This window comes from Megascapheus bottae, chromosome 16, assembly GCF_031878675.1.
Source record: "Megascapheus bottae isolate mThoBot1 chromosome 16, mThoBot2.hap1, whole genome shotgun sequence".
NCBI lineage: Eukaryota > Metazoa > Chordata > Mammalia > Rodentia > Geomyidae > Megascapheus > Megascapheus bottae.
In genome coordinates this window covers 54916288-54940737 of record NC_143524.1, presented here as the reverse complement: position 1 = coordinate 54940737, position 24450 = coordinate 54916288, and the positions used below count along the sequence as shown (strand labels likewise).

At 35.8% G+C, this 24450-nt stretch overlaps 1 protein-coding gene and 1 long non-coding RNA gene across 2 annotated transcripts in view; one reads left to right on the top strand and one right to left on the bottom strand.

Moving 5' to 3' along the window:
* Nucleotides 1–24450, bottom strand: part of Tmem135 (transmembrane protein 135) — a 203174-nt gene that overhangs the window by 28814 nt on the left and 149910 nt on the right. The window contains exon 7 of the mRNA XM_090348589.1: nt 1473–1514. Coding sequence (XP_090204715.1) covers nt 1473–1514 — 42 coding nt within the window. The remainder of the gene's footprint in view (nt 1–1472; nt 1515–24450) is intronic.
* LOC150053612 (uncharacterized) lies at nt 12247–22627 on the top strand. The gene is made up of 3 exons (XR_016538106.1): nt 12247–12323; nt 17831–17893; nt 22463–22627. It is a non-coding gene; the product is annotated as an uncharacterized LOC150053612 (long non-coding RNA).

The window sequence follows — 24450 nt, the reverse complement described above, 5'->3', positions numbered from 1 at the left end:
ATCTTTGCCTATCAACCTAACAATGAAGAAACCAGAGTCATTTCTGAAAAATGATGTAAAATAAAGGAAAAACATGAGAGGAAACAAGAGAATATGAATTGGCATGAGTCTTCATTTTTGTGGAAGCCTTGAGCTTTGACCCAGCTTATTGTCTGTCTTCTGTCAAAAATTATTTACAAAGGAGTTGTAATATAGTAACCTGGTAAGCTTAGCTGCCAAATTCTGCTTTGTTTTTGCAATGCTTAATCTGCTCAACCACCTGCATGTGGTTATGACCACCTGAGTGTGGTTCCATCCTTGTGGTTATTGACTGTGAACATCAGGTGACAGCATACCATGATGATCACCTGTGGGTGGTTTTGATCACCTGCCTGTGGTGTTTACCTTTAAGAGCTCAACCCCACAGAAGGTCAGGCCTGCTCTCTATGAGCCCAAAAGCAGAGAGTAGCCACTGCGCTGCTATTAAAATGACTTCTAACTCAGTTCCCTGAGTGCTAATAACTTCATTATGGAGGGGTTCAGGACTCCCCAAAATGACTGGGATATTATACCCTGATTAACTCTTTAATTTGATTCTCAGAATAGTCTGAGGAGACAGCTGTATAACATTTCTTCTAGCACTGAAGTTTAATTTTCCCCTTCAATACTTATAATAAATACCATGCTACTGATTTTCACTAGATGGCTACTGTATATTCTTTGATGAGCAAAAATGACAATACGTCAACTGGAAGAACACTGAATTGGGAATCTATAATAAGGTTCACAGGCAGGGCATTAAGTTAGTCAAACATGCTAAGTCTTGATTTCTTCCTGTTGCATGGGTAAATAACACTCGGCATGAAATAGTTGAAAAAACGTTCTATATGACAAGGCCTAGTGAGCTGTAAAATACAGTGATAATAAATGCTACCATTTATACAGTATATACAATTATTCTGCTAAGAGATGAGCACTAAGGAAAAAATGCAGAGACTTTTGATTGAATCCTTAATATCAGTAATACTTAAAATCTGGACATTAGCAATACTTTTGATTTAATCCTTAAAACATTAGTAATACTTAAGACCAGGACATTAGCAATACTTAAGATCAAGTAAGTGAGTATGGCTGAGTTAAATCCCATGTATAATCAGGTATCACACAACTAAGTACTTAGTTTGCTGACAACTGTTCCTGTACAGTATCTTTCATTGAATAGAGTTCTTGTCTTTTTTTTTCTAATAACAGCCATAAAATACATACGACAGACCAACGAAAGTAGCTGACTGAATGAGACTGAGAGGAGAAAGAACCTAGTATATATAAATATATACAATAAAAACATATACAATAAAAAAGTATATACAAAGGCTTGGGAATACTTCTGTGACCTCTAAAACCATTAACAACTCAAAATTTGAGTTAGATAAGTGTTTATTATAATCACCCACTGTCTTAAAACAGCTCCCACACAAATGAAGTGTACTTACCTAAGTGCAGAAAATGTAAATCCTTTCAAACCATCTTTGCATCTGAAATATAAATTTACAATCATAAAATACATGTTTTAAACCATACAAAAGCATACTAGTCATTTTTTTCTGATATGATTTACAAGGTGAAATTCTTTGTGGTAATGATCTAAGCACTGCAAATGGTGAAAAAAGAAATAGACAATACAGCCATGTCTATATGATAATGCTTTCCTATGTCATATTAACATAACTAAGGGCTCAATTCTCACATCAGCTGAAGAGACTTAGACCAAACTTCTAAAGACTCCACCTGGATTTAGAATGAAAGCTATGAGTAGACAATTATTCATTCTACCCAGTCCCTGGGGGAGTAATTTGTTCAGAAGAAAAAGGCCACAGACACTTGGCTAGGGGATTACATGTAGGTTAATTCCAGGTCCAGACCTCTCTTCTTGTTAATTCAGTGAATGCAGACAGCAACATAGAATTGGCAGGCGCAAAAAGCCTTCAAGTTCAGTTCAAATGTTTTACCTTCTGATTAAGGCAGAGGAGAAAAACTAACATTGAATGGGGAACAGGGGTCAGCAGAAAGCATTCCAAATACAAATAGTATTTATTTACTTTTCGCCGGAGACAATTTGGGAGCTTGAGACCCTTTATGTTTCTTGTCATCTATCACAAATCTTATGAATAGGTTTTCCTTCTGTTTTGCAGCTTCACGGAGCTCATAAACCACAGTGACTTTCCACAAATGACAAAGCTAAACGTGATCATAACTAGAGAGGCCAGGAGATAAGACTTAAAAGTCATTGTTTTAGCTCTTAACTTTGTATTATCTTTAACCGAGAAAAATGCAAATAATAATTAAGAAAAAATCAGATTTGGGTAAGTCATTTAAATATGATCTTAAAATAGGGCCATTATTAAGACCCAAAGGATCTTTGTAAGGTGATTAGAGCTATAAAGCACCTTACAGAAAGGGCCTTTGCCCATTATCAAAATCCCTGGAAGAAATCTATAAAGATTAGCGATACAATGTTCTAATTTATATGCTATTTTACCACAATGTTCTAATTTATATTCTATTTCATCATGGTTTAAAAGTCTCTAAACACCTATCAAAAATAAGAGGATCTGTGGCTCAAGTGATAGAATGCTGGCCTTGGGAGGGTGGAGAAAGTCTAGCCCCAGATAAAATCGGGCAACTCTATTTTATATTCAAAGTCACAATAAGAAAGTAAGAAAAAGCTCTTATTTTTAAAAAGTGTATTTTTATTGAACATGATACAGAATCTCAAAGAAAGTATATATGGAGATATTTTAAAACACTTAAGGATTCATTTCATTTTAGCAACACAGTCTACTTTGTGGTTACGTGAAGAGAGAGTCATGTAACCACGGAATTCAGGTAACATATTACATAATTATCTACCCTCCACAGACTGGGAGTAATGTCAAAAGATTCATATGTTGAGCTAAAAATGTGCATGGGCAAATTACAGCATTAAAATTCTTATGCTTATCTTTTTTCCATCTGAATTAAATGTTTCACAGTAATTTAAAACCCATAATCTAGAGAGTTAGGGAAGACAGGGAGTAGGCTAGGGGCCTGTTGGCTGAAAAAAAAGAAAGCAACAGATTGATTGAAAGATTATGTACATCTGGGAACAAATTTTGGCTTTGGTATGTTATTGTTAAAAGATAGCCATTTATCTTTGTGCAAAGTGAACAGATAAAAAGATTCTGACAACTTAGTCCAGTCAGCATTGCATAGTTGTGACCCTAAACAATAAATTTAATTGCAGACCAAAACATCAAAAGTAGCTTGCAAGTATGAAAGAAGCATATACAAATGCATTTGCAATTTCATTATGATGGAAGTTGGGTTCTTTCAGCAGAACCCTGTGGGAAGCACTTCATATTGATCAAGTCTTAACAAGGTCTCAAAAGGGGCTATTCTTCCCTCCATTCATGTGTATAAGGTTTGTTAATGTAATTGAGGGTCAGATGTCTAGTCAAAAGAACAAAAAAGTAATTATTCCCATTAAAAGAATCTTGAAACAGTAATGTGGCCCTACATTTTAACATCAAGAGTATTGTCTGAGCATTAATCCACCTAAAAAACATTATCCTAATTGGTGTTAAATGTAAAAGGTATGACATAAATATAAGATTTAAACAAAGCAGCTCCCATTAGGACTTTTCTCATTTTTCTATAGATTCGGTTATTGTAATACAATTGCATTTTCCACTTAAATATTGATGATCATTAGCTTATTGAACCAATATTAACTAGATGCCTCCTAGGTATTAGTACCCCAACAGGAACTTATACAGAGCACTCTGCTGTCATAGACAGGGCATTCTAGGGAAGAGAGATAATTGCAGTAGTAGTAGTAGTAGTAGTAGTAGTAGTAGTAGTAGTAGTAGTAACAGCAGATAGAAAGCACCTGGCAAGTAGTACACAGAAGAAACTATGCTGAAAATGAACTATGGAACTGTGGGCAGAGATGGGAAGGTAAAAGTGGGTGAGAATAAGGGAAGGTATGACATTGTCCAAAAAGAAATGTGGGAGGGGTAGGGGTAGGAAAAGTGGGAGAAAAACATGGGAAGGCATAACAATATTCAAGAAGTAATATATCCACTACCTGATGAAAGTAACTGAAATCCCTCTGTACATCACCCTAACAATAACATTTAAAAAAATCCAAAAAGAAATGTACTAGTTACCTAACTTATGATATGGTAACCCTTCTGTATATCACCTTTATGGTAACAACTTAAAAAAGCAAACACCTTGCAATGTAAGGGAAAAACAGTAATGTAGTCATGCTTTCTTAAGTCACACTGGCTAGTGAAGTAGAAGGGTCCAGTTGGGAAGTGTCAATAAATGGAGGGAAGGTATTTCAGGGTGGAACAGTATCAAGTACAAAAGCCTACACTAGGATTCTACCTAGCAAGCGAGAATGGAAATTAAGTCGTTTCATAACTGGATCAGAACAAGGCAGGAATGAGTGTTTGGAGAACGTTATAGTAATAAGGTAGAAGGAGGGAGCTGTGTTCAATGCAGGGAGGCCACTTTAGGCTCTTGAAGGTTTTCAGCAGAGGACTTGAGAGATCTGTCTTAAGTTTTTCAGAGTCATTCTGACTGCTGGATGGGAAGCAAATTAAACAAAAAGGCATGGTTAGAAATAAGGGTGGTCAGCAAGGGAAAATCATCTGTGGTCAGGGGTGGAGAGAAGTGATAAGAATCTGAATGCGAATTTTCAAATTTTTCAAATTTTCTGCCAAAAGTTATTGGCATTTTTGAACGTGGGGTAAAGTAAGTTATAAATTAATAAAAACACTTTTTGGTCTAAGCAAAGCAAAAAATCAAATGATCAGTTATCTGAAGTAAGGAATACAATGGGAAGAAGAGATTCAAGGAGACAATCAACAGTTTGTTTTAGACATGTGAAATCTGAGATGTGTTTTAGTGTATTAAATAGAAAAGGGAAGGGTGTAAGCCACTGGCTTCAGGAATGAGGACTGAGGAAGAAAGCATATTTATACACAGTGATAAAAATCCATGAACCTAGATGCGACCATGTAAGAAATTGGTTTACAGAAAGAAAATAGGCAAGGACTAAACAGTTTATTATTCCAGTATCTATCATGAAAAAAAATCACATACAAAAACCAAAAATCTATTTCTCCTAACAAAATCACCCTCTAATATAAAGTCTCCATTTTTATTTTCAAGTGCACATAAAGACAACAAACTTAACTCATTTGTATAGATTTTCTATCTAGTCCATGCAAATGGCATAAAATAACTACTATAATTTGATCCATATTTACTGGCTCTAATTTTCCATGGTTCTGTGCTAAGGTAAAGTATAATATAAAACAGAGCCTGGGTAAACAAGAAGGGAAAGGAATTTGCCTTGTTACATTTAACAATTGGGTCAATACACAAGTAATTACAGAGGTTCAGGCTGGAATTGCACACTGTGTTACAGAAATTTAGAAAGACGCTTAGTGTTATCATTGTTAGGATAATGCTTTTAGTCAAATGTCCAAATTTTGAATTAAAAATGACAGTAAAAGAAACATTGCTGCTGGCAAGATGGTTTTCTCCCTACCTTAATTTCCATGAAAGTACTTTCCTGGGATACAGTCAGCTTCATGACAACACTGTACCAGCAGATGTCACTAGACAACTGTTTGGGGAAGAATTTGTAGCTCTGGTGTGATTTCTACAAACACTTTTTAAAATTTTCCCCCTCATATATTTATAGAAACTCAAAAACACTATTAACTGTAATAAATTCTGTTACAAGTAAATGTTGTGGCATTATACTTTAATGATTGTAAATTCTCCTGTACACATGTTGTTCATAGTATAGTTATAAAATGTTGAAGAATACTCTACTAGTTGGCATCAGCATAAAATTCGGTGTGAAGTGGCTACTTCATTATATGTTTTTTGATGAGCTGAACAATGAGAAGAAACAATTTTCATTCTTACAATAGTTTATATGCTCAATTTCCCTTCATTTGGTAGAGATAATAGATATGAAATACAATTTATAAATCTTCAAAATGTTTTTTGAAAAAAATGCACAGTGGTTTGGAACAATCTTGTATTAAAAAAAACACACACACAGATACTATTCATTACTTTTATGCCAACCCTGAGAAAAATCATTTAACTTTAGGGCTCAGTTGTTCGTCAAAATATGGCTGCTGTTCTCATGACAGTTCAAAGTCAGCCTGGGCAGGACAGTTCCCATGGCTCATATCTCCAACTGACTTGCAAAAAGCCAGAAATAGAGCTGTGGCCCAAATGATAAAGTGCTATCTTTTACCAAAAAACAAACAACCAAACAAAAACTCTGGGAAAGGCAGGTGCCGGTGGCTCACGCCTGTAAATCTTAGCTACTCAGAAGACTGAGATCTAAGGATCAAGGTTCAAAGCTACCCCAGGCACAAAATGTCGATGAGAATCTTATCTCCAATTAACCAGCAGAAAATGGTAAGTGGCACTCAAATGGTAGAATGCTAGCCTTGAGCTGAAGAGCTCAGTGACAGTGCCCAGGTCCATAGTTCAAGCCCTACAACCAAAGGGGAAAACAAAACAAAACTCAGGGACAGTTTCCAGGCCCTGAGTTCAAGCCCAAGGATCAGTACACAAAACAAAAATAAAATCATGGCTATTATAACTGATGGATTTAATTTAGTTTTCTAATTGATATTTTATCATTTATGTGATTTGTTACTTTCATCACTAAAAGTCACAGTGCAAAAGTACAATTAATTCAACTAAATCACATGGCTTTTTTTTTTTTTTTTGCCAGAACTGGGGCTTGAACTCATGGCCTGAGGACTGTCCTTGGACACTTTTGCTCAAGGCTAGTGCTCTGCCAGTTGAGCCATAACACCATTTCCGGCTTTTTCTGTGTATGTGGTACCGAGGAATCAAACCCAGGGCTTCATGCATTCTAGGCAAGCATTCTACCATTAGGCCACCCTCCTGGCCCCAACACATGGCTTTTTTTTTTTTTTGACAGTCCTGGGCTGCTTGAGCTCAGGGTCTGAGCACTGTCCTTGGACATTCTTAAGGCTAGAGCTGTACCACTTGAGCCTTAGTACCACTTCCGGCTTTTTTTTCTTTTTTTTTTTTCTATGTATGTGGTGCTGAGGAATCGACCCAGGTCTTCTTGCATGCTAGGCAAGCATTCTACTACTAGACCAAACTCCCGGCCCCCACATGGCATTTTTTTAAGTAAAAGTTTTCACTAAAGAGCCAGGCAGTGCTGGTTCATGCCTATAATCCTAATTACATACGAGGCTGAGATCTGAGGATGGCAATTCAAAGCTAGCCCCCAAACCAGAAGTGGAACTGTGACACAAAATGGTAGAATACTCGCCTTTAGCAATGTTCAAGGGCAAAGACTAGGTATGCCCTTGAGTTCAAGCCCCAGGACCAATAAAACTGAAAGGAAAAAATTCACTAAGGCTAAAAATATAAACAAACAAATACAAATTCTTAAATGTGCTTCAAGATTACTGGTTGTTAAAAATAGTTCCTGAAGCTCCTTAGTTCAAGCCCTAGTGTACACATACACACACACACACACACACACACACACACACACACACACACACCAATAAAATACCAGCAGCTGAGACACTAAATAATGACTTATAGTAATACTGTTAATTTTAAAAAACTGTTCTACGTAGTTTCACTAAAGATAAAATGTTCATTGTCACTGTATCACTGAAAAAATAGTATTTTATAAAATAAAGTATTAACATTATTAGTGGTAAAATTTAAATGTTCCCTATTTTATACACTTGGAATGATAGTATAGTAGACAGGTAGACAAGAGCAGGAAATGCTCACGATCAAGGAAACACCCTGGGATTTCTGTGAGAATCAATTGGAAGACCTCACAGAGCCCACACCCTGGACCAATGACTGACATAATGAACCAGTGATGGATACATGGGCCTATGTTCTTTTGGGGCACATTTCCCATATCAAGGTACCTGTAAAGCTTAAAGTATACTCTATGACCTTCCATGGTGAGCTAAACAAAGAAGGGAAACAGGCTCACATGGAAGAACAGAAAGGATCCCAATAACAGGCTTGTCCTCCCCCACCCAGGCAGCCAGGCCTCATGAGGTGTCAAATCATCTGGAAAGAGGGCCACAAGAGGCGGGGCTCAGTTTCATGCCACCTAGTAACCCTACCTCTTAAGCAGGCCTTATCTGTACTTCCCACCTCGCCCAGGTGCACTTCTGCTTTGCTATTAAGACATCCTTTACTTATCTTCCTACTCTCTGGGTCCTTTCCATCGCACCTGTGACAGCATCCTAATCTTAAAAGTATCCAAGCACAGAGAAATCTGGAAAACCTCAAACACTGGCGATCAAGTCTCAGAATCCTTGTGATGTCTTTTGTCCTCTCATTGTGTAACTCACTGGTTTACACAGAAACTCACATGTTGGTTAGTATTATATACTCTACCCTCAACCATCAGTCATTAAACATACAACATACAGAAGACACAGTTGCTGGTCACTTAGAAATACAAAGATAGGTACCTAGCAACTTAACCATTCTGTTTCACAAGCTGAGTTTCAAATTTCTTTTGTCCAGCATTCTATATCATCTCTTTAAATTAGTTGATGTGAGGAAACTACTGCATTCACAAAAGCACAACTAAAATTGTGCAAAGACTGGCATGAAATAAAGACTAATTAGAATGAAAAGAGTGTATACACTGAAGATTCTGAAACTATTTTATCTCATTCTGACAATATCAGTCACCCAAGTTACTCAGTATCAAAACTTAAAGTTAAATTATTATTATTATTATTGCCAGTCCTGGGGCTTGCACCCAGGGCTTGGGTACTGTCCTTGGGCTTTCTCAAGGCTAGCACTCTACCATTTGAGCTACAGCACCACTTTCCAGCTTTTTCTGTGTATGTGGCACCAAGGAATAGAACATAGAGTTTCATGCATGCTAGGCAGGCCAGGCGCCCAGCCAAAGTTAAATTATTTTATAAAGACAGAAGTATTTTAAAAAGAAAAAGCTCAATGTTAAATGTTAAAATTTCTAACAGTTATAAAAAGGATGACGTAGAATACTTAGAATAAGTGGAACTATTAATTTCTGATTTATCTTATTGCTATACCATTGTATTAAAAGCATAAATGAAGCTTTTAAATAGAGTCAAAAGGGATTGAGAATACCTACTTGACTGCAATTTTACAAACCTTGTTTTTAAGTTAAATTTCTGATTTGTGTTTTTAAAACCTACATAGAAAACAAAAGCTAGCCGGGTGTCACTGGCCCAAGCCTGTAATCCTAGCTACTCAGGAGACTCAGACCTGAGGGCAGTGGCTCAAAGCCAGACCTAGCAGAAAAGTCTGTGAGACTCTTATCTCCAATAAACTATTCTAAAATGGCCAGATGTGGCCTTTTGGCTCAAGTGATAGTGCACTAGCCTTGGACACAAAGAAGCTTAGGGACAGCGCCCAAACCCTGAATTCAAGCCCCAGGACTGGCAGGAGAAAAAAAAAAAAAAGGCTTCCCCCCAACTTAACAAAATCAAAACCAGCTAGGGCTGGCTGATTTTGCTTTAGAATCCAAAGTAGGAAGGTGATACTCCAAGCTGCCATTGATTTCTGGAGAGCCAAGAATCACCTTCAAAGTACTTCCAAAGGAAATGTTAACTAGGACAAATTTCCCTCTCAACATGGACTATGAATGGAACTCTAGCCAAACTTTAAAGTACTTATCAAAATGGCAGACAGTGGTTCAGTGGACCTAACCTGAAAGGCCTAGTTGCAGTTCCCTAGCAAATGGCATGTGTTTAGACTTGACAAACTATAGGCAACCATTAAGGAGGACCAAATGGTGTTTCATGTAAATTCAAGTTAAAATAAAAAAAAATTACCAAGTGTCTTAAAATCTTTGTATTGCTAGGAATAAGAACTATTTATATTATAACAAAATTAAAGCCGCAACACTGAACCAATCTATTCTGTAAAGACCTCAAGTCTGGCAAGTATTTCCACTTTTTCCTTGTGGAAAAAAATATGGAAACAAATGTTTTCAATTAAATAGAATCTCTGAATCCCATTATAATAATTTATTTCCCAGTGCATACTGGTACAAGAATTAGCTCTGATATTGAGCAAATGGGTAGCTATTTGAAACTATAACATTAGGCTGTAATTTTTTGACAAACTTTGGCTTATTGTTCAGATCTAAGATAAACAAAATATGTATCTTTAAGTAATGGAAAAACAACAAAAAAAGCATGAGAAGCTTTTAAAAAAACTACTAGATTCTGATTAACTGAAGACTTAAGAGTATTTTGAACCCCAAAAGAAAAGTATTTATTTAAAATACTTTCTTTGGCTTAGTTCCTCTCAATCACCATGAATTTAACTTGTGGTATGTATGATAGAAATTGGGACAGTTGACACACTGGAATCTCACTGGCCAAGAGAATGGTATTAGAAGACTGGAATCTGGCAATTCATGTAACCTGAGATAATTATATTTTACAGATTAAGAAACCAAGGCCAGGAAGGTAAGGGATCTGGTCCCAGTTTGAATTCAATATATCCCCATACAACAATAAATCCATCCTACTCAGCTAATTATCTGCCTGCTCAAGTCACAACTGTGAAGAAGAAATAATACAGAGAAGTAAAAAGATCTTGGCTGTGTAAAAGAAACCACAGATCACAAGGTAGAGAACAAAAGTCTTTCAACTGCTATTATGCACACTTTTTACTGGGAACAAAAGAAAGGATAGTTGCAAAGGGAACTAATGTCTAGTTTCTCATTTTTTTTTTTTTGACTGAAAGTGTACTTTGGTCAGACTCCATGCTTGCTTTTCTAATCCACTTCCATTGCACAGCAGCTTTCCTCCCCCCCCCGCCCCCCAATACAAATCCTTTGTCTCTCCCTCTGACTGGCTGAACTCAGAAGTTCTTTAGAGTGGAGCCAATCTATTTGATAAATCTATTTTAACAAAATCTTTGCATGATTCTGATGCATGTACATGATGGAGAACCACAGAGCAAGGTTTGGTTCAATAACAAACTGGTGTTGTTTTCAGTAATATAGTTTGTTCCCTGCTCATGCCACAGATCAAAAAAACAGGTTAATTACAGCTAAGGTACAAGTAACCTTTATTTCGTACCACAGGTAATCAAAAAATGTTTATCTGAACCTACTGCTAACTGACAGAGCAGAAGGAAATAAAAGAATGTAGCAAACTGTTCTGATTCAAAGTTTTTACTCATAAGAAAAATGTAAGTCACATCCATTCAACATTTCTTTAGCCAAAGCAAATCAGCAATCCCGGCATGTCAGAAGGGAAAGGAAATATAATGTTTCCCTAGGGAGGAGCACCAAAGGATATGAACAATAGCACACTCTACTACAGGTCAGACACAGAATTGTTGAAAATCAATTGTATTTGTTCACAATATTTGAAGAAATCCAAAACACAACCTCTTTTTTCCACCTACAATATTACCACCAGTTAGTCATTTTTGTATCTCACGTTAAAATACTGTGTTAAAGATCCTTTTCGTGATGGCTTGAAAAATAGGAGTGTCTACAGTGCAATAATATTTTGTAATATATGCAACAAACCATAACATATATTTTGAACTCCTTAGTTTAAATTCCTAAACCGTTTAGAAATTTCAGATTGTTTATGGACCTACAACGGAATGTAACACACACAGCCTTTCCAGAGATATGTATCAGAAGACATTCTTATCTGTGTGATAAGTAAATAAAAGAGTAATTGTATGCTTAACTGCTAAGTTTCTTAGATCATTTTTTATAGCAGTAACTTGACTTTTATATCTGTTCTGATTTTCAGTTTTTTAAAAGAATATATTTATTTTGAAATCAGCTGTTTGAACTCCCCAGAATCTGTTTATTTTGAAATCGGCTGTCTGAACACTCCTTGACAAGTCTGGGGATCCCATTTAGTATGAAATTCTGTGGACTACACTCATGGTTCAAGTGGTAAAGCACTGGCCTACCATGAACAAACCTTGGGTTCAATACCTAACGTAACAAAATACACACACGCACACACTTACTGAATTATTTGTATATTTAATTGTTTATACTGAGTCAGTGTGCACAAAGGATAGCCATCATGTATGCCCTCTTTGACATCACAATCCAGAGAATTTCCACAAGTAAACAATGACACTATATTACAGAGAGCTCTTTAATGTGAGGTGCACCATGCTACCAGAGCAGAAAAGAGGGATGCCTGCATCATGAGGATGCCCAGAAAAAAAAAGGACTATCAAATTCGGTAAATAATGTAAGCTGCATCAACCAAAAAAAAAAAAAATCTATGTGTTTTAATATAACCAAAGGATATTTCTTATTTAGCACTACCCAATAAGGAATTCATCCAAGCTGTTTTTGATACAAAGCACAATCTCATTTTAGCCAACTGTAATGTAGTTCTAGATATTGCTTTGTATAAGTGATTACTGCAATTTTTTTTTGCCAGTCCTGGGGCTTGAACACAGGGCCTGAGCACTGTCCTTGGGCTTTTTCTAGGCTAGAGCTCTACCACTACCACTTGAGCCACAGCACCAGGTCCAGCCTTTTTGTATTTATGTGGTGCCAAGGAATCAAACCAAGGTCTTCGTGCATGGTAGGCAAGCATTCTACCATTAGGCCAAACTCCTGGCGTGATTACTTTATTGTACAGACACAGGGAATGTTGATAAGCCACTAAGTCACATCAGGTAGAGTAGCTATTCAGTTTTGCTTTAATGCTTCATCTAAATAAATATTAAGCAAGTGTTATTTCTATCATCATGTGTTTGTTCCACCTGCAATTAATAAGTATTGAGTTAGTTAAAAGGGAGGACCAAGGATTCAATAAATTTTATACCTGTTTCTCCATTGGTGAAATGTAAATAATAGAACATACATACCTCATATAACTATCCCACTAGCTACAACGTAAATGTCACTGCTTATAGTAGTAGTAAGTCTAGTGCTACAACTCTCAACACAACAAACATAATCTCCAGGATAGCCAAGTGTAGCAGTTGCTGTCTTCAGTATTAGAAAATAAAGAAGGGGCCGGGAGTTTGGCCTAGTGGTAGAGTGCTTGCCTAGCATGCACAAAGGCCCGGGTTCGATTCCTTGGTACCACATACATACAAAAAAGCTGGAATGGTGCTGAGGCTCAAGTGGTAGAGCCTTGAGAAAGATCAAGGACAGTGCTCATGCCCTGAGCTCAAGCCCAGGACTGGCAAAAAAAAAAAAAAAAAAAGAAAAGAAAAGAAAGAAAATTGTTCCCTGTTGATCAAGACTATGGTCTTCAACATCGGCAGGAAACTAACACAATCTATGTAAAAGGTTTGTCACACAAGGCTCCTTTCAAAGATTCCAGTGGATGAGATGCTATTAGCACAACGGCTTAACAATTTAGGAAAACAGTAAGTCTAAGTTAGTTGTCAAATGACAGAATGAAATGAACAAGAAACAAGCCCACCAACACATGCAGGCACAAATTGTGATCTATCTAGGGAATGGACAGTAGACTCCCAACTCAGGTTTATTATATACAATTTTGATCAAGTATACTCAATAATAGTACATTTTAAATAATAATTTTCTTAAGAGGAATTTCAAAAACAAAAATTTCAAATTCTCATGCACAATATACAGCTCAGTCACTGTGTCCCACACACAAGTCCCACATTATTGGCAGTTGTGTTTAAATTATTACGCATTCAGGGGCCGGGAGTTTGGTCTAATGGTAGAGTGCTTGCCTAGTATGCACAAAGACCCGGATTCGATTCCTCAGTACCACATACACAGAAAAAAGCTTGGAAGTGGTGCTAAGGCTCAAGTGGTAGCGATCTAGCCTTAAGAAAGTCCAAGGACAGTGTTCAGGCTCTGAGCTCAAGCCCAGGACTGGCAAAAAAAAACCCACAAAAAATTATTAAACATTCAGATGTGCTCAATGTTTTCCTGCCCTTAATTTTCTGAAATCTTTCTTCCAAAGAGCAAACAGTATCCAGAAAACAAAATAAATATGTACGTTTAAGTGCTAAAGAACTTGAGATTCATTTAAAGGCAGTATGTCTTTAACAGAAGTTGAATGGAGTTATAGGGGGGAAAAACCTGAAGCATCTACAGAATCATTGAGCTCTATACATCCTGAGTCCGTTTGCTTTTCCTCAATCTTGCACTTTGGAGCCACAGATCACAGATACCCCGCTATAATAAAAAGTATACAACTGATATGGTTAACAAGATGAATGGCTCTCCAAAAATAAATTGAGAAGAAATCATACACCTAATCAATACTATAATATGGGTCCTCTTATGTGGGTTTCTAGTAAAAGGAAAACCAACCTTTTGTGGCAAGAAGTGAACAGTATTTTCCTGCTATGAGGACTTGAGATAGGCATGGGAAATGACTGCAAAAGACCCAAGACTATGACAGTGATCACAATTAAAGTATAAATTTCTCAAAACCCACAGAATCCACAGATTTTATTTTTAATAAACATGTTTTACTGTCTATAGACAATAATTTTAAATGGACACTGACCTGCTTCAGTAATACAGAATTAAACACAGAAATATGATATGTAATGTTTGCAACATTACACAAGATTACAAATGCATCTACTATGAAGCACATTACACATTATAGGTTATGAAATTAAGAGACTGAAAATTGTTTAAAAGAAAATAATCAAAGTTGGTTTTGCATTTGGAAAGAAAGTTTTTTGAGATACAGAAACAAGAAGGTTCCAAAGGCTACTGAAGGGTACAGGTGAGAATACTGAAAACAGAACCATAGCTTCGTTAGTAAGGAGAGAAAGCTAGAAGGTAGATCAGGCCAGATAGGACAGAAGGCCTTCCACTGTCTTAAGAGCTAGACTGTCCTGAAGGAAATGGGAAGCCTGAAGTTTCTGGCATGGTTTCAGTCATTCTTTACAGGGGAAATAAAACAAAGTGGTAAAATAGTTCAATTTTCTACTAGAGAATGACTAGCTCTGATGTATCATGTAGAAACAAGTTAGGTCACTGGAAAGATAACCTACCATCTTCCTTATTTATGAAAGTAACACTCATGTGAATTATTAGTCTTGACAGGCACAGTGGCTCACGTCTGTAATTCTAGCTACTCAGGAGGCTGACATCTGAGGATCAAGGTTCAAAGCCAGCCTGGGCCCAAAAGGACCAGAGACTCTTATTTCCAATTAACCTCTAGAAAACAGGAAGTGGGGCGTGGCTCAAGGGTAGGGTGGTAGCTTTGAGCTGAAGAGCTCAGGGACAGCGCCCAGGCCAAGTTCAAGCCCTATCACCCACCAAAAAAAAAAAAAAAAAAATTATTAGTCTTCATTAGTCTTCATTCTCCAAGTACAGCACAGGCAATCTAGCATGGTACTATAAAATACTTTCTGAAAAAGAAGTTTTACAAATACCCTACAAGGAAATGGGGCTGTGGCTCAAAGGTTAGGGCAGTAGCTTTGAGCTGAAGAGCTCAGGGACAGCACCCAGGCTCAGAGTTTAAGCCCCATGACCGACCCCCCACCAAAAAAACCCCAAATATCCTACAAATAAATATGTAGAAGATAACTGAATCATAAAATATTGTGTCTTCATCAATAGATTCTCACCCTGTGTGTGTGTGCGCGCACACACACACACACACACACACACACTCACATATTTAGATGAACTTCTGATATCAGTGTAGCACAGTAGCTAAATTGTCTACTGAAAGCCTGAAATAAAAGATCTGAGCCAGAGCTTTGATGATCACTGCTGAGAGCTCTGAGTTACAATAGTGACCATTTCGGCTTTCTCAAAATGTATTTTCGGCTTTCTCAAAAGTAAAATTAGATATTATTTACCATTTAAAAAAAACTTGGGAAAATTAAAACTATAATACATTGGTTAAGACAGAAAAAGTGCTTAATAACAATGTATTAAGGGTTAAATCTCTTCAATAACTATTATTGACACAATCTCAAACTTCTCAATGAATATAGAATTAATGAGCCTCCAGCATTATAATTCTAAGATGGCATGTTTGACAAATCAGGAGAGGGAGGAAATAGATAAATGGTAAAGTTAATTAGAAAGGAATTTTAGAAAACATTTATCCAAAAGGGTATAGAGGAGAAAATGTTCCATATGTCCTAAATTCCTTCTAACAGGATCTCCTGGGAATCCTTAAATTTGATGACCTATCAACATTACAACTCTATTTATGAAAAGTTATTAGGGGAAAAGTAGGCAGGGGAAGAAGAATATGTTATAGGATGAAAGAGTATGTTATTTTGGATGAAAAAAGTAAGGAAAAAGCTTTATTTTTCTTTAAATATTATAAAGCCTGAAACTCTACAATAGGTAAGAAACTAGAATAAAAAGGTTTTAATTCAGACAGCTAGTTGGAATAGCTGTGAAGACTTTGAGTTATGTTTCTTGAATTCATACCCAATAATGTGCGATGTGGCTTATATACAAAGTTTTATCTTCTAAAAAATGTACTTGACCTGTCTAAATAAGGAACAGAGAGGAATTAAAGGTCAGCTAAAACTATGAGGCCCACATGCTTTCAAAGACAGCTATTAGTATAGCAAATAGACTTCAGTAAACAAAAGCAGAGCCATATGGAGAGCATTTCTTAGATATCAATCATGTAACACTAGTCTAGAAAACCAAGAGAAAGAAACTCATACGCTTTGTGCAATGTGCGATTTGTCAGCACTGACTTTAATAACTAATAATAATTTTAAATTGACTATGAATTTTAGCAAAAAGCATTGGCTCGTCTGTGGATGCATCAATGCATATGCATATCTTGATAGTAACTTTCCTTCTAATAAATAGTCTTCTCCTATCTTAGGCTCCATAATCAATTGTGGGTAGAATACCTGATTTTTAATCTTTTATTTTGACCATTTCATGAAATGACTACAAGTTCTTCCAAAGAAAACTCTGTTCTGAGCCTTAGTTTTTCCACATATAGAATGAAAATCTGAATTAGTAAACTTGAAGATTCTTCACAACTTAAAAACTCTACCATAAAGTATTATCCAAAAATGAATGATTGAATATGGCCCAAGTCTGAGTTTGGGGCCTCAAGTTAACACAGTAACAGTGAATAAATACTAAATCTGTATGATACAGACTGGGATGTTCAATTCTAAGAAGCATTTGAAGATATCTCCTTATCAAGTACAAAAAAATTAGAAAATTAATGTTTTCTTCAAATTGAAAGAACATTTAATGTAAGTACAGGAACTAAAACTCAAATGATCAAAAATTATATTTTGTTTCAGGGTAGCTTACAATATCTGAGTGGCATAAGGAAGCTAACAGAAAGGAAATATGGACAGGGAGGAAAGCTGTAAAGGAAGTGAGCAGAGGTTGCTACAAGCTACATTTATAAGGATAGTTCAAATAAATCTGGATTATTCCTGAAAGACACAGTATAATTCACAGTTGCCATTTTAGCTTTGCCTTTCACTGAACGAGAAAAATCATGACAACTAGGTCCTATGGGAATGTGAGAAAGAAAATCACACACTGGGGGAAGGGGTTTCATTTTTACTGTTCAGCAGATTTCAGACCTGAAGGTTTTGTTGACATTTCAAGCTTAAGAAAGTAAAGTTTCCTGATTTGCCCCCTCCAAAACCTGAATACCCATTACCAAGAAAAAAAAAAGAAAGTATAAGATACATTTCATGAATCTCCTACCTGGTATCCATGTTTAAAAACATTCAACTTTTAATTAAACATTTCTGTTTCATGTCTTTTGTTTTTATATTGTTCAAGCTGTTATTGAACTGAACAATGAAGCTGCACTGACTGAACAGAAACATATATGAAATTGTTGAGGTCAGTATTCTTATCCTCCTGTAAAGCAGGGTGCTCTGGCATCCAATTCAGTTCAGCAAAGAGTTTTTCTCCCCTTTCTGGGAAGATTAAGTACCTTCTCTTTTCTAAAGATAGTTTGAAGTGTGAATATTTATTTCTTATTCATTATATACATTTCATTTATCAACTTACACATTTTAGATGACTTATGATTCCAGCTAATGATTTAAGGATTTGAAACTGAATGGGATAATCTTTTTTATCTATATTTTAAGAGTATGTTAGGAACAAAATTCTGACCTTCAGGGTCAAAGATATTCAATGGACTGAACAAAGCGTTCTATCTGTCTCCTCTCTGCTATTGTGTTTTTTCTACCAGTACACAATTAGTCAATCTAGTTTACCACTGTTGTTACCATTCTTTATTTAGTTTAGTTTGTTCTGTTGCTTGTAGAAACCTGATTAGAGCTTTTGAGAGTGAGTTTCAGTCAGAAGTGATTTATTTTGTGTATTTAAGCAGGATTCCAGCTGTTTGAGGTTTTTCTCTAAGAAGTCTAAGTTTCAGATAGCATCTAGGTTGAAAAGAAAATTCTGAGTAAGATACCTTTCAGAGGTTTTCTTTAAACAGCTTTAATTGTTATTTTTCTAAGATTTTAATAATTTTCCATAGGTTTTCTTGTTAAATACATCAAAGTTCCTCCCTAAATTTATTATACAGGTAGAATTATTCATCCCAAAATTTGCTTTTAAAATAACTAATTTTAGGAAAGGATCATACAGTTAAAAATTACTTGTACTTTAAATTTTTTAGTAAATCAAACAATACTCAGTAGTCACTTTTATAGAAAGTCATATAATATACCAAAAGAATGTTTCTTTAAATGCTTCTCACTTAAAAGTTATACTCTGCGATAATGTGATGAGACATATTTCTAGCTATACCTACCATATGATTTGTCATATTTACGTCTCCCTGAAAGAAACTTTTTTCTTAGATTTAAATAACCAATATCTGATGGGATTTCTATAAATTTCTAATTCTATTTCTCTCATGCAAACTCTGTTATAAAATACTTGTCATGAAACTTGCTGCCAGACTGCCTATTGGTTTACATTTAGAAGTCTTCATGATTGCTTCTTTCTTAACGACAATCCTTAGAATAAAAGTGCTGTGGGAAAGTATATACTACCACCAAATAAATAAAACATCTCTTTTTGTTTTGTTTTGTTTTGCCAGTCCTGGGCTTGAGTTCAGGGCTTGAGCACTGTCCTTGGACTTTCTCAAGGCTAAGCTCTACCACTTGAGCCTCAGTACATTTCTGGCTTTTTTCTATGTATGTGGTACCAAGGAATCGTACCAGGGCCTTCGTGCATGCTAGGCAAGCAGTTTAACCACTAGGCCAAACTCCCAGCCCCAAACATCTATTTTTTTTTTTACTCTAATTGGGTTAAGAGCTGCTCAATTATATCAGTAACTTAGACCCACTATATGATCACATTAACATTTTATGAATTTCTATGAGTTTTGCATGGAAATAAGATTTATTGCACACTCTATTACTTTAATTTTTAGAAAGTCAGTTGACATCTAGCAGCTGCAATGACTCTTGTGATTATCTAAAATTATATTGCCTCCTATAGTAAGTGCTGACTGCACACGTTAAACACACTTGACATGTAACTAATTGAAATTTAGAGTACTATCAGTATAAAGCACACATATTTATTGCACAAACAGAATGACAGAATTTCATTGACAAGTGTTTATTAATTTACATTGATTATTTGTTTACATATGACTTGGCCAGATTTGGGTCAATGAATTATATATATATCCCTGAAGATAATTTTGCCTCCTGATTTTTACTTACTTACTTACTTACTTATTTATTTATTGCCAGTCCTGGGCCTTGAACTCAGGGCCCTGGGCTTTCTCAAGGCTAGAGCTCTACCACTTAAACCACAGCACCATTTCTAGCTTTTTCTATGTATATGTGGTACAGAGGAATCAAATCCTGGTCTTCATGCATGCTAGGCAAGCACTCTATCACTAGGCCAAACTCCCAGCCCATCATTTTTACTTTTTAAAATACAGGTATTAGGAAAATTTTAACTATAGGTTTGCCGGTCTTCTGTTTCTGTCAAACAATACTACTCTTTGGAGGATACATGATGATTTTAGGACTCTCTGGTGCCAAAATTGTGATGATTCTGATTGATATGTGATTAATTCTGTAATATTCATTTTATTACTAATTCTCATGATGTTAAAGCCTCCATGCGGATTTTTTTTTTACAGTATCTTATTTTGGCATGTAGACCTCTTAGGAAATCCTTTTTGGTAAGGGAAGAGAGAGGTTTCAGGCCATGAACTAAATTAAGTTTTTCCTTAAGACTAGAACTTCTTTTTTCCAGGCTTAAAGAGAGTCTTCTATGAAGAAGAAATAAGAATGGCCTATAGACATATGAAGAAATGCTTGACATCTCTGGCCATAAAATAAATGAAAATCAAAACAACTCTAAGATTCCACCTCACTCCAGTTAGAATGGACAGGATCAAGAAATCTAATAACAACAGATACTGGAGGGGATATGGCTAGGAGGGATCACTACTACATTGTTGGTGGGAGTGCAAATTCATTCAACTACTATGGAAAGCAGTATGGCAGTTCCTCAAAAGACTAAACATAGAGCTCCCGTATGACCCAGCAATTCCACTACTTGACATTTACCCAATTGTCCAGAAACAAGGACATACTAAATGCACTAGCACAACGATGTTCATTGCAGCACTATTTACCATAATGAAGATATGGAACCAACCCAGATGCCCCTCAGTTGATGAGTGGATCAACAAGATGTGGTATTTATACACAATGGAATCCTATGCTGCTGTCAGAAAGAATGACATCACCCCATTTGTAAGGAAATGGAAAGATTTAGAAAAAATCATATTAAGTGAAATAAGCCAGACTCAAAGGAACATAGGCTCAAAGGTTTCCCTCATTTGTCATAATCAGTGGAAACCTTGGGGTCTCCAAGAGAGCCAAATCTCTCCAGAGATTTACAATAGACCAAAACCTAGATACATAAGGCCATATAGGATGACACTAAATGAAAGAACCTCCAGGATATAGAAACAAAAGCCATATAATGAGTCCTTAATGTACTATATTATCACTCATCTCTTTTGCTGTTCCTTGGTTATCTCATATCATTACAGTATGTTACCTTTGTATCTGATATATTGTATATATGTTTATTTGAAATAGGATAGAGAAGGGGGGAAAACAAGATGAGGGATGGAAGTGAGGGGAGGGAAATGGGGACCAAAACATGAGAAAGGGTATCAATGTTTGTGAAGTAATGCACCTTCTATTTGGTGAATATAATGTAACCCTTCCATTAATTACAATAAAAATATATGACAAAAGGAACTACTTTTTTCCATGGTACAGCTAATATTATAACTTCTTTGGTAATATTATACCTTTATTGTTAAAAAACCCAACAATCTAAAACTAACAAATTTGATTATGATGACTGAATTTATTCCATCTAGTTGGGTTTTTTGGTTGTTGTTGTTTTAGGGAACTAAACTCAAGGGAAACATTTACTGGATACTTGCCATGCTTCAAACTTTGTTCTTGATAGATGATTTATGCATAATCACATTTTATTTTAGGATTATTACACTCCTTTAAAATGCACTTGCTCAATCTATTTAATGGAGAAGGAAATTGAGTAACAGCTATGCACAAAATTCTATAATAAAAAGCTTTTATATGTCATCACCTATTTTACTTTGGTCCATATTCTTAACCCCGTCTGATTCACCTCATTGAATCCAATGGAAACCAGCTGTCTCCTAAAGACACATAAACTCTGCTAATATCTCCAATGAAGGTTTTTGCTTATCATATTCTTCTTTGCTCTCCACCTACTAATCTGTCTGTCATTCTCCCTTAACTATCCAAGTTCTAGAACTGAACTTTCAAGTCTTTCTCTTCATCCCAACGATTTCAACACTGACATGTGTGCGTCTGCAGTCCTCTGGACTCTTCATTTCACTTCAGGTCCGCCATTCACTTCTGCCATTACTACCACAATCTTGCATTCCTAACTTCTTTTCAAAAATTTGTGTAAACTGTTCAGCTTCCAATAATATTCTCCTTTTATTCTAATTTTATTGTTGAACTATTTCCTCTATAAAGGTTCTGTGACTTCTTAAAAGATTTTAAAATTCATTAGCTCCATATTTCTTCCTATTCACCAAAGTTTTTTCCTTCACTAAATACTGTAAGCCTAAAAAGCACTCAACTACCATAAACTCCTTCCCACTCAAGCCCTGTATCATATCCACCTGGCAAAATTCCTCCTTAAATGAACCTAACCACTTCCTCTATCTAAAATGAACCAATTGAATGCTGGTAAGGAAAAGAACACAGCAAAATTCATTCAAGTGCAAATAGACATAAACACTGCATGCCCAATAACCCTTCCATTTTACTCTATATATTCCGAACAAATATTTCAAATCCTATAAATTATTTCATTAGGCCTTTTCTGTTTCTCTTATTTTTTTTGTAGCAAAGACTCTGCCTCCTACTTACTGAGAAACATGGAACAGATATGACCTTCCAGTGGGAAGCTGAAGATATTCTTGGCTGCTGGGGTCTGAGCATTTTTTTTCCTTTTCTATTAAGTAAAGCAATGAACATGAATATTTTTTTACAAGAATCTACAACAAGACAACTGGCCTAGAATTAATTCTCAAGAGAGCCAAATATCAATCCTCTTTGTCTAAATTTTGGTGCCTAAGTAAGAATAGTAAAGCTCCAGATTTGCACTAAATCTAAATAAAATGGCTTTATTCACACACACACACACACACACACACGTTTCAAAAACAGACCTAACTCATGTTTTCTGGTAATACTGAACCTCAGTTCTTTGACAATGATATTTTGAAATATTATTAATACTAGATCCAAAGAAGACTTTCCCTTGAGAAAATAAAATAACGTATTTGATGGAATTTTACTAGCCAAGGGTGGGGAAAGTGAAATTATTATGAGTTACAGACACAAACTCTCTAGTTGGAACAGAGATATTACTGACTCATCAAGAACATATGTAGATTTAAGATTCCAAACTATAAACAGTAGGTTTAAGGCTTGGGTGGTCTGTGCTATGTCCAATAATATCTAAATTGGCTTATCATCAAAATAAATATTTCCTTTTTATTACTCTGAGTCATGAAAAATATCCAATCTTTGTTCAAAAACAGAAAAGTTCTCTATAAAACTTTTGAGCAGTATGTCTATATATTCAATAGATAGGGGACTACTACTTATTAAATACATGTAAAGAGATATTTAATTATTTCTTAGTATTTTGAAGAACATTATAAAGAAAATGGAAAATTCCCAGTGAGTAATGGATTACCCCAATGTATATGATTACTGATTCTTTCTGCTTAGTATTTAACAAACTGCAAAGATGAAGAGCCAAAAACACTGTACCTCACTGTTTATAACAAATAATTTAGCATCCTATACAAGCCATCTAAAATCTTCTTTTAAGTTGAACATGTTATTTTTTCCTTCAAGAGTATGTATCAAATGTCAGCTGATTAGTTTAAATAAATGTATGTTTAACAGAAAATTGAATATTAAAGTTGCATAGCAATTTCTTCCAGAAGTCTATTAGGCCTAAGAGCTGGATATAGTGGCTATTGCCTTGTAATCCAGGAAAGCAGAATTTAGAAAGATTAAAGTTCAAGGCCAGTCTGGGGAAAAAGTTAGCGAGACTCCAGGCAGACAGCATGGTATGCATCTGCAATCTCAGCTACATAGTAAGTATTGGCTGGAGGGTTGTGATCCTTGACAAGCCCTGAGAAGGATCAAATGGTAAAATGACTGGCTAGCAAATATGCAGCACTCATTCAAATTCCAGGACCATTAAAAAAGGGAAATGGGCTTGGTACCAAAGGCTCACACCTGTAATCCTAGCTACTCAGGAGACTGAGATCTGAGAATCACAGTTCAAAGCCAGCCAGGGCAAGAAAAGTCTGAATCTTATTTCCAATTAACCACAAAAATCCAGAAGTATAGTAGTATAGATCAAGCGGTAAACCACTAAGCCTTGAACTCTTGAACAAAACTGCTCAGGCAGAGCTCCCAGTCCCCAAATTCAAGACCAGTACTGGAGGGGGGAGGGGGATCTAAAGAAGTATTCAAACCAAAAGAAACAGATGAGTGTGGTAGAAAGGAAGGGAAAAGCCACAAATCATAAGTAATAACTTCTATATGCAGAATGGCAAAATGACTCCCTGAAATCTGCCAAAGAATTATTCTCTTCTAAGATGAAGTAGTTGACATTTTTCATGAATGACAGGAACTTGTTCTAACTCAGGGTTTTCTTCTATACCTGCTTAATGAGCTGTCCAGAAAATATTCTGAAGTCATACAAAACCACACCACTGGAGTATACAAATTCCAAAATCATCATGACCAGATGTGTAGAACTAAAGATCTTGGCTTCTGGCTAGATTTCTCACTGTTGGTTTATGAAGT